At 43.3% G+C, this 10,410-nt stretch overlaps 1 protein-coding gene across 4 annotated transcripts; it reads left to right on the top strand.

Moving 5' to 3' along the window:
• The first annotated feature begins 823 nt into the window (after window positions 1-823).
• RNF6 (ring finger protein 6) lies at window positions 824-9,912 on the top strand. 4 transcript variants are annotated; one of them, XR_008820199.1, is made up of 5 exons: window positions 4,259-4,468; window positions 5,024-5,131; window positions 6,345-6,463; window positions 9,576-9,750; window positions 9,868-9,912. XR_008820199.1 is itself a non-coding variant. In XM_056328631.1 (4 exons), the coding sequence occupies exons 2-4, from the start codon at window positions 4,276-4,278 to the stop codon at window positions 8,081-8,083; spliced, it is 2,040 nt and encodes a 679-aa protein (XP_056184606.1). In that variant the 5' UTR covers window positions 824-1,173; window positions 4,259-4,275; the 3' UTR covers window positions 8,084-9,203. The 4 variants fall into 4 exon arrangements, 3 of the variants coding, with proteins under 3 accessions (XP_056184606.1, XP_056184607.1, XP_056184608.1); XM_056328631.1 differs by lacking the exons at window positions 9,576-9,750; window positions 9,868-9,912 and adding an exon at window positions 824-1,173 and having other exon boundaries at window positions 6,345-9,203; XM_056328632.1 differs by lacking the exons at window positions 9,576-9,750; window positions 9,868-9,912 and adding an exon at window positions 1,185-1,791 and having other exon boundaries at window positions 6,345-9,203.
• Window positions 9,913-10,410: the final 498 nt, after the last annotated feature.

Genomic DNA, 10,410 nt, shown 5'->3' with positions numbered 1-10,410 from the left:
ATTTGAGTAGGAAGTCGCTGATCTATTACTACCACAGTTATTTTACCCTAGCTTGTTTTCTTTTAGCAGTTAGCATGTCCTTGTCAGAAGGCTCTTTATTTACATTCCTGTTGAGCTACCTGTCCCTTCTCCAAGTGCTAAGCGCTAAGCTCCCGTGTTAACGTTTCTGTTATCTATGCAGTGTCTGTCTGCAGCGGAGTTTAAGGTTTTTTTAACTATACCCCACTTGAAAAGCGATGTGCTGTGAAATCCTGTGTTACCGACCTTTAAGGCTGACACCCACCAGGGCGAGGTTTGAGGGTTCGCTAACGCCTTTCAAGGGATGCAGCAGCGCCGCGGAGAATGGCAAGTTACGCAAACCAGACACACACAAAATCCCAACAATTTAGTGAGAACTCGCGGCGAGAGAGCACCCGCGGCACCCACCAGCCGGGGGGGCCGGCTCCGGCGCGCAGGACCCGCCCGGGTGAGGGGAGACGGGGCCGGGGAGCGCGGGTGCCTCCCGCTCCCCTCACGGCGGTCGCGTTCGGCCGCCCGCAGCCGCCCCCGGACACCTGGGCCGCAGGCGGCGGGTCTCGGCGCAGGGCCGCGAGCGACGCCGGCCTTCCTTGTTGGGGCAGCGTGCGGCCGGAGGGCTGCGCATGCTGGGAAAGGGCTGAGGCCCGCGGACCGGGTCCGGCAACGGCCACAGGGCCGGGAACAGGGCCAGGGACCGGGCCGGGGACCTGGAGAGGCGGCGCCCAGCCCGCACGCCCATCCAGCCCCGTCCGCCCGCGCCGCAGCGGCACGCATGCGCGGGAGGGGGCGGGGCTTGCGGCGGGGGCCGCCCTCGCGCGCTGGGAACGTGCGGGCGGACCGCAACGGGGGCTGGAGTGCGCCGCTCGCACACCCAGGACTCGGTTTCCTTCTGGCGTAGGCGGCCGTCGCTCCTGCCGCCGGGAGGGAAGGGGAGCGCGGAGCGGGGCCGATCCGGCCCGCCCTGGTCGGCGCCGCGGACGGCAGGCAGGGACGGGCTCTGGGGTCTCGCCGGCCGCGCTCTCGCCAGACCGGCCCTGGGCCAGACGGCTGCATGGACGCCTCGCCGGTTTGTCGCAGCGGGTGATGCCGCTCCCCGGCGGGCGGGGGAGACGGGGGTGTGGGCAGCGCTGGAGGGAGTCGATCCGACCTGTGGCGGTTAGTGGCGGGGCCCTACCGGGGAGTCTGGGGAGGAGAGAAATGGGAGGGCGTGTGCTGCCCTGCTGTGTCGCGATTGGTTGGTAGCCGCCAGCTGGCCAGGTAATTGGGCGGGAGCCGTGTCAGTCACTCCCCTCAGCCTCCCTTCCCCCAGGCGTCTGGCAACAGGCGCTGTCTGGGGTGTCCGGGCCGGCGGGTTGCCGCTCCCGCCGGGGTCCCCCGCCGCTGCCGGTCCCGGGTTGTGGGCCCCGGCCCGTGGCCGCCCTTGGGGTGGCCGGAGGGCGGGAGCCGGCGTGGCGCTGGGATCTGCAGGCCCTGCCGCCGGCCTGGGGGAGGCGGGCGGCCCCAGGCCCTGGCCTTGCACCTCCTGGGTGTCCTGCGGCCTGTTTTTTAATTACCTCTGATTTTTCCTTTTGTCCGGCTTTCCTGCCCCCTCCTCTCCTTACTTAGGCTCTGGGGGAATTTCTGGGTTTGGGGGTTTTTGATAATTATTTTTTTTTTTTAACTTAAGTGAGATCATCTTGCCTGGAGGCTGCAATGTGACAGAAATGCTAAATAGCCCTGTCGTTCAGCGAGGCTTCCTCATCTAAACTCCGTAGTCGTCTTGCTTGTGATCAGGTGGTAGTCTTTCAGAAGATGTGTACCTAATTGAATTGGGGGTAGTAATTCATGGAAAGAGGCCAAAACCTAAAAGCGTAAGGTGTATGTTGCTTAGATAAAAATGAATTTAAATCTTCAAGAACGGGCCAGAATAACTACAAATTAAGAACTGAAGGAGTTAGTCTTAGGTTGGGAGCTCTAGAAAACGTAGACAAACGGTTGGCATTTGGCCCCTGTTTCAAAGAAAAGTGGGAGTAATCCTGACTCATAACTGGATTTCAACTTGTTACATCGTAGCAGTTAGTGCCCTTAAACTTTTCAATACTTTGAAATATTTTATGTGCTCGAGTACTTAATTTTGATGCAGTTAATACCCTCCAACTTTCTCACTACTCTGAAGCATTTTAAGTGCCAAAGTACATAGTTTGGGTGGCGTTTGATAAATGTGGTTAGTAGTTGTCATCTGTGCAGTTATGTTAAACAGATGGGACAACCGAACGCTTCACACTTCTCACTGTTTCTGAGTGAATCATTTAAGGAGTGTGACTAATCGTCCTACCATACAGTTGTCAACAAAACAGTAATTTTTTTCTACCACCCACAAAATCTGAAGAAAAGATTACCAGATTTTCTATGGATGAGAAATGAAAAGTAAAGAACCTTTCTTGATCAACAGTTTAAATTTAGATTGAGGGGGGCTGCATGTAATGGACTTTTCATCTTAAGAATTTGTGTGTGGGGGGGTTATTTTTAATTTATTTTTTTTTCTTCCTGTGAAGCAATGTAGTGATTGGAAAATGGAAAATCTGTTAACTTACTATGGTCATTGTCAGGCAAACAGTAACACACTAGCTGTTTTAAGACTTTCATCTAAATAGCAACCTTAGGTGAAACTAAATTATCTGACCTCTTTCCCCTCCCTGCTTTACCTGTGTCAAGTTGTAAGTCATATAGGACAGAGGGTCTTTAATGTTCAGTACAGTATGCATTTTCATGATAATAGTCAAGTGATGGGCGTCATCAGGGTAATAATAGTGCCAACTGTGTTGTTGGGGGCGTGGAGGGTTGGAATAGCATTTGCTTTGAGGAAACCAGGGTAGCAAGACAAAAAGAGCTGGCTGAGAAACTTGTGTTTAGAAATGTGACATGAGAAATGGCCTGATTTGAACATAACCCTTTTGGGAAATGGAAGTCAGCAGTTGCCTACAGCTTGTGAGGCTGAGCCAGGAGGGCAACAGTAAATGTAAACCCCCCGCAAATATTATGGGAATAGAAAATGTCTTGAAGGGGAGAGACTCATCTTTGATTTCTTTTAAGTGAGTTAAAGAGTTTGGAAGGAACTGTTAAATACATCAAAATGCAGTATTTGACACAGGAGACAGATGAGTAGAAAGATTGATTAGGAATAGAAGTTCAGTTACCTATGGGGAGGAGAAGTAGCATGTGGGGTGAAAAATGAGGACACCAAGGATGCATCAGAGTGGATCCCACAGAGAACGTAAGAAAGGTATATTAAATGTATGCCAGCTTCTGCTGTTGGAAAATACATTTTCTGATTCTTTATATCTGTTGGCAGCATTGATAAAGATCTGCTCTTTATTTAATGTATATCTGACAGTTACTTAGTTTTGTCTGTTGGTTGTCTCATCACCTTTCCTGTGAAGATGAATTACCGATCAGGAGTGTGCTGAGAATGCTGATGATGGAAGGTTAGCCATGCCTTCTGATAGTCTAATCCTACAGGTTGAATATTTTGAAAGTGATGGAGAACTGTGGGTAAAGTATAGCCCTTTCTCTTTTATACCAGTTTACTCTAGATGGGTATCCCCCCTGATAGCTAATCCTTGGATTAGAGAGTGCAAGGAAAATATACAAGTGATGTAAGAATGTCGAAAAAACTTGGTTCCACCAAAAAAGAATCTGTAGGCTTTGTGCTGTGTGAGGGGTAGTACCGACAGAGATACTTTTATAGTCTTACCTGCTTATCAGTAATTGTTTTAAGTGGAAGATAGTCTTCTCTAAAGCAGTAGTTGTGGTTGTCAGAAGTCTATACTGGCTAATTACAGTCCAGTAACTACAGCACAATGTTTTCAATGGCATTTTAGCTTTTAAAATACTCCACGCTGCTGTTGTGTTTTACTTGAGAGAACAGAAATAGGTTTAATACTTCAACTTTCTAGAATGCGTTATTTTGCTAAAAAAAAATAAAAAATAAATTAGCATTGCTTTTTTATTTTAAAGTTTCTGTACCGACTGGTATGTCCTTTCAGTAAGCACAGGGAACTTACAGCTATTTTTCAACAAGCTAGAAGCAAAACACTTGCATAATAAACTACACGACTTGGCAAATAACATGGAGCTTGGTTTACCTTAATAATCTTTAGCTGTTGATAAACTTTCGTGGAAATGCTGGGAACTTTTTACTGCAGATAAGGTAAGTTCTTACTGGAATGTCTGTGAGGTCTAACCTACTGATTTTGTTCAGGACAGCCTGGCATTATCATGGATCACTCCAGGCACCGTGCAGGAAATGGCAATGAGCAGACTTCTTCACAAGAGCGTAGTCATGGTGAAGATGAGAGACAACGACAGCTGGAGCGCCTCAGTAGGGAGGAGGCCTATTACCAGTTCATTAACGAGCTCAATGAAGAAGATTACAGGTTAATGAGAGACCGAAACCTGCTTGGCACTCCTGGTAAGATGTGGATACCTTCAGTAGAAAAGATGTAATGTGAGGTAACACTGCTGCTTTCAGACACCACATGTGGTTGTATGGCTCAAGTAGCCTGACTTCTATGGCTTTGTAGAAAGCAAAAACCTCTCCATTTCCATTAAAAATTAATGATCTTCAGTAAAAATTAACTTAAATAGATACTAAAGCTGAAATAAAAATGTTACTCTTTCAAATGCAACATCATCATGTATGGGAAATATCCAAACAATATCTGACATTAAAGTATATCTGTTGGTATGGCAATTTTGGAGGCCTCTGAATTGTTATTGGAAGTTGGTGTGCTCTTGACGCACATTCTGCATCTTTTCTTCCACCCTAGTACCTACTTCCTCTGTTATCTGTGTACCTGTTAAAATCTCACAGTAGTGCCATTTTCTTTTTTGGTTTCATTAATTTTACCTTATTTCGGAAGATTTTAATTCAAGATAGAAAATATTGTTATTTCTGCATGGCTGTATTGAGCCAATAATAATAATGTCTTATCTAACAGCATTATCAAAATGTAAATTATTTCAGGGGAAATAACAGCAGAAGAGTTGCAGCAGCGCTTGGAAGGGGCTAAGGAGTGCCTGGCATCACAGAGTGATCTGAATAACAGAGAACGTGAAGGTAGAACTGTTGGAGGTAAACGTTCTTCATTTGTGTATATAGTATGTGATGCATAAATACTGTCCTGTACAGATATTTAAGATAAATGCTGATGGATTTCGGTACCAGCCATTTCAAGTCTTGTTTTTTCATTGTGCTTCTGTGGATTGTTTTAAAAGTAAGAGATTTCCTAATGATACGAAAACAAACTTGAAATACTTCATGAAAACTGATGAATGTCAACCACAGATTACTTTCTTCTCTTTTCCTGGTTTCCTTTTGCTAGTTAACTTAATGGCACAAAAATAATTTTCATTCTTGTAATTCTTAAAAGGTTTTATTGTATATTAGAGAAGCTGGAACAGAGAAGGAGTTAGTAGGAAACAGTTATTGTCTCCACTGTTCTGTTAGTTTTGTTGTTTTATTTCTGTTTGTTTTAATGGAGTGAGGCTTGTATTATGTGCACTGACTGTCTTCAGTTCTCCAGCAATATTAGCTTAATAGTTTGGCCAGTTCTAGTCAGATTTAGGAGAGGAATAGGCAACTCAGAAATGAAGACACCAAAGTTCTTGCATGTTTCATGATAGAGGGAGATGATGGAGTAGGGAAAGCTTAATCTGATCCCTTTAAGGGAAGCCTTCACTGTGATCATGACCTTTGGCTTGCTTTATACACAGCACTAACCACAACTGTATCTGTTCTTGAGCTCGTAGTGGGAGGACATTTGGGTACAGAGCTGTGGATATTGTAGTAGGAAGAGTACTAGTTGCACAAAAGGAGCAAATCTGTCAAAACCATGCTTCATTTATCCCACTGCTAATAGAAAACAATTTTTTAAAATGTTTTCAGAAGTAAAATGAATCTATTGTACTTTTCTTTGTTTTATCAAAACTAGTTCACTAGGATACCTTCAAATTGATAGCTTAAGTGAGGGACACATGTTGGACAAATACAACTTAACTTTGGACTGCCCAAATCTGAACACTTTCTCAGAAGAGGCCATCTGAACATACCAGTTTCTTTGTGTATCTGCTGGTGAGACAAGAATTCTAGGCTCAACTGATGAGTTATGCTGACTTTTTTACATACAGCATATTTTCAGCAAAATTACGTTACCGTAGCGATGTAGCTATCCTGCTACTCTGTCATTTCTGAAGTCAGGGCCCAGCAAGCCTAGAGGATTTGGAGTGCACCGTAGTATGCTGAGCATGCAGTTGTTTGAATGTTTGCAATTCTTTGTTTCTCTCAGATTCTGATGTCCTTGGAGAAAACTCAAATGGTGACTCCTTGCTTGAATGGCTGAACACGTTCCGTCGCACAGGAAATGCCACTCGCAGTGGACAGAGTGGGAACCAAACCTGGAGAGCTGTGAGTCGGACAAATCCAAACAGCGGGGAGTTTCGATTTAGTCTTGAAATCAATATAAATCATGAGCATAACAGTTTTGAAACTACTGGTGACGAGTATGTGGGTATAGATAGTAGTAGCAGAATGTATTTAGAAAGAAGACGTTCAAGAGCTGTCAGTCCAGCAACCCCACGAACGAGGAGCAGGACTGCAAGAGCTGCCAACAGTGAGGCCTCAAGCACTGCAAGGACCAGGTCTCTGAGAAGTTCTGTGGCACAATTCCCTGAAGCAGCCTCTCATCCAGTCTCATGGAGGCTTAGGAGTAGAACGAGGGAGTTGAGAGGCCTTTCGCAAACAAATGCTACACATAATAATTCTGCAGCTAGCAGTGAACAAAGAGGAATGCCAGAAAGAGGTACTTCTACGGGAGTCACGAGAGGTAGAGCTAGAACTAATGTTCGGATGAGTGCAAACCAAAGACTAGAAATTCTGCGGCTGAGGTCTACTTTAAGTAGTCGAAGCCGCTCTCCACTGCAAAGGCAAAGTGATACTGTTCGTTCTGAGGAACATGGGCAGAGGCAGGACAGAAACACACAGCAAAGCAGTAGAAATAGAAGACAAACAGCTCAACCTTCTCCACAGTCTGCTGAAGAACAAGCAAGAGGTAACACTCAGACTCCTCTACTTTCCAGTGTAGCCCCATCCTTGGGTATAACTTTGGAAGAGGAGGAATCTAGTAGGCCAGTAGCTGCTGTTAGAAGGCATCCAACAATTACATTAGATCTTCAGGTGAGAAGAATTCGTCCTGGAGAAAACAGAGATCGGGACAGTATTGCCAGTAGAACTCGTTCTAGAGTAGGAATGGCAGAAAACATAGTTACCTTTGAAAGTGACAGTGGAGGATTTCGGCGTACAATATCGCGGTCGGAGCGTGCGGGTATTCGAACCTATGTTAGCACTATACGGATACCTCTTCGTCGGATTTCAGAAACTGGGCTTGGTGAACCTTCATCAGCAGCTCTTCGATCAATCCTTAGACAAATTATGACAGGCTTTGGAGAACTGAGTTCTTTAATGGAAACTGAATCTAACTCAGAAGTGCCAAGAGGTGGTCATCACTTACCGGATGTACAGTCAGAGCAGAATAACTCAAGTTCAGCAAACCGTAGCAGTGATCCAAGTGCAGTTTCATCTAGAAACAGGCATGCAGTGGAAGGCAACAGGGAAACAAATGGACAGAGCAATGATATTCAACGCTACGGGCGCAATAATGAAAACCAAGATAACAGGCAGTCTCAAGATGCGAACAACCTAGTGGAAAATGGAACACTGCCCATACTTCGACTTGCCCACTTCTTCTTGCTGAATGAAGATGATGATGATGATCATTTAAGAGGTTTAACCAAAGAGCAGATTGACAATCTTTCTACCCGAAACTATGGGGATATTCACACTGAAAATGAAATAAGTAAAACATGCAGTGTTTGCATTAATGAGTATGTAACAGGGAATAAGCTAAGGCAGTTACCTTGTATGCATGAGTTTCATATTCATTGTATTGATCGCTGGCTTTCTGAAAACTCCACTTGCCCAATTTGTCGGCAGCCTGTATTGGGCTCTAATGCCACAGACAATGGCTAGAATTAATTATATTGCTCAGTACTCAAGGATTTGCTTCTGCTCTATTTATGATGAGCCAGATGAAATGAATTGACTTACATAGGGGTCCATTTGTGTGGGGAGTTTTGTTAAATTTCTTTAAAAATAACAGGAAACTTGTCTAAATAACAATGTAAATACTATTTTTCTTCAAGTGCAGATCTAGGAGTACACATAGAACCAAATGATATCGGTAAAGTTTATATTTTTTTAGGTAATTTTGTTATGCCAAGCACTTTTGTAAATACAGAAATGCAATAGTTAATCAGGCCTGCTTAGTGTATGGGTTTTTTTACAGTGTAATGGACTCACTTTATTTAGATTACGAATTGTTTCACACAGACCCACCACTGTGTTGAAAAATTAGTGTCTAAATAGCCATTCATTAGCTTTTTGTTCTAAGAACAATTTCTTTTACAGAGAGTTTCTTGCTGGACATGTTTGCTAAATATATTTAAGTTACTTGAAGTGCTCATTTGAATAGACTATATTTTTTTTAACATTGAAATATCCTTTCCAAAACTTGCCAATTTGGTTCTATTTAAAAAATTTTATGGCTATTTTTGCATGTGGTTTTACACAATGCTTAATGCTGATGAGTTCGTATTCAAAAGTGGATGGGTTAGTGACATTATAAAATGTACATAATTAAATGCTGTCTTTGACAATCTGTCTTTTTCAATGCAGACAGCAATCAAATCAATGATAATTCCAAGAGGGTGTGTCTTACTGAACATGATATTTGCTCAAAGAGTAGAGTACTGAGGAAGCCTTTTCACTCTTCCAAATTACTCAGTTGATGCTCATGGGTTTTTAACTGCCTTAGTTTAAAGAGGGAAATACTTCCTTGACCATTGTATTGTCTACAATATGCATGATTTGTGCATCCTACTCAGAAAAACAAAACAAAGGCTTGAAATGTTTTTTGTACAGAAATTTAAGGTACACATAAAATATTAGTCCTCTTAAGTCTGAGGACCAAATGGCAAAAGACACTAAAAAGACAAAACAAGCTTCCCTTAAAGTCCCCAGTTTACTGTATAATTAGATATTAAACTTTATACCAATAACTTACAAAGAAATAAAGTTGTGAAGTAAATAATTGAGGCTTTGTGTGAATTACTGTTGAGCCATGTTCTGTAGGTATGTAAGATTTATCATTCTTGATGTTTGGTCTCTCAGTTTTCACTTTGTTTTCCCCAGCTGCGTATTTGTGTTTCTGCAATGGGTGTTAGCTGTTACGGTAGATAAAAAAGCACGGCAAAGGACTCTTGGGGTTTCTGTAAGCAAGCTGAATGTTACCAAGCTTATCTTCTGAGCACTGTGCCTCTCAGTCCTTAGAGAAGGGCAGAATTGTGCAATGCAGAAATGTTTCTGTATTCTGAGTAGTAGGAAGAATACTTTAAGTCAAGTAAGGAGTCCAACTGACTTTATCTGCCTACAGATGACCCTTGCAAATGCACTTCTCTTTCAGGTCCTTCAGTTAAAGTATCTGCTCGTGACAACCTTGAAGAGAAACTATTAAAATCCTGTGTTAAGCTATTGGATGTCTACTTCAGTTTTGCAAGTGAAAAACTTGTCAAAAGATTCACAAAGTGCTTCTTTTTATTCTGAAAATTAGTTCTAAGGGATTCTCTTATGAGATTTACGTGAGTTTAAGGATATGATTAAGAACTCTGCTGATGTGATTAAAGAGTGAGGAGCTTCAAATGTGATTATTTGAGCTAGCTAATTTTTTACACTATTTTTTCTATTACTTCTGTTAGCTCCTGATGTTGACATTATCTACTGAATACATGGGTGCCTTCTGCCACTTCCTTGTCTCCTTATGGTTTTCCTTTATATTTGAAAGCTGCCTGACCCAAGTGCCACATCTGTAGAAACCTGCCTGTGGCTCGCCGTTGCCTTGCTGGTAGGTTCTTTCAAGGTCAATTTTAACTTAAATCCTTATTATAGGGAATTATTTATTATTATTATTATTTGTACTGCGTTTTTTAATGAACTGGTTGGAATCTTGTGCAACTGGTACACTAATGGACTAGAGGTAAAGGGAGATTCCCTGTGCCTTCTTTCATTGAGGTGGGGTTTTGCTGTGTAACCGTGAGAGCACAATTTCATACGTGGTTCAAGACAAGATCCTGCATGACCAGGGTACTTGTAACTGAACTGCTGTGGGGAATATCCAAAAGTACAGTGAGATTTCTTTGTGTAGAAATCATAAGCTATTGAATAGCAAACATGAAGTCTCCCATACTATATTCCTGTCCTGCTGCATGTGAATTGTCAAGTATTTCCCCTCCACTGGAGGG

Source organism: Falco biarmicus, chromosome 2 (assembly GCF_023638135.1).
Source record: "Falco biarmicus isolate bFalBia1 chromosome 2, bFalBia1.pri, whole genome shotgun sequence".
In the NCBI taxonomy this organism is placed as follows: Eukaryota; Metazoa; Chordata; class Aves; order Falconiformes; family Falconidae; genus Falco; species Falco biarmicus.
This window is presented reverse-complemented; position numbering and strand designations above follow the sequence as displayed.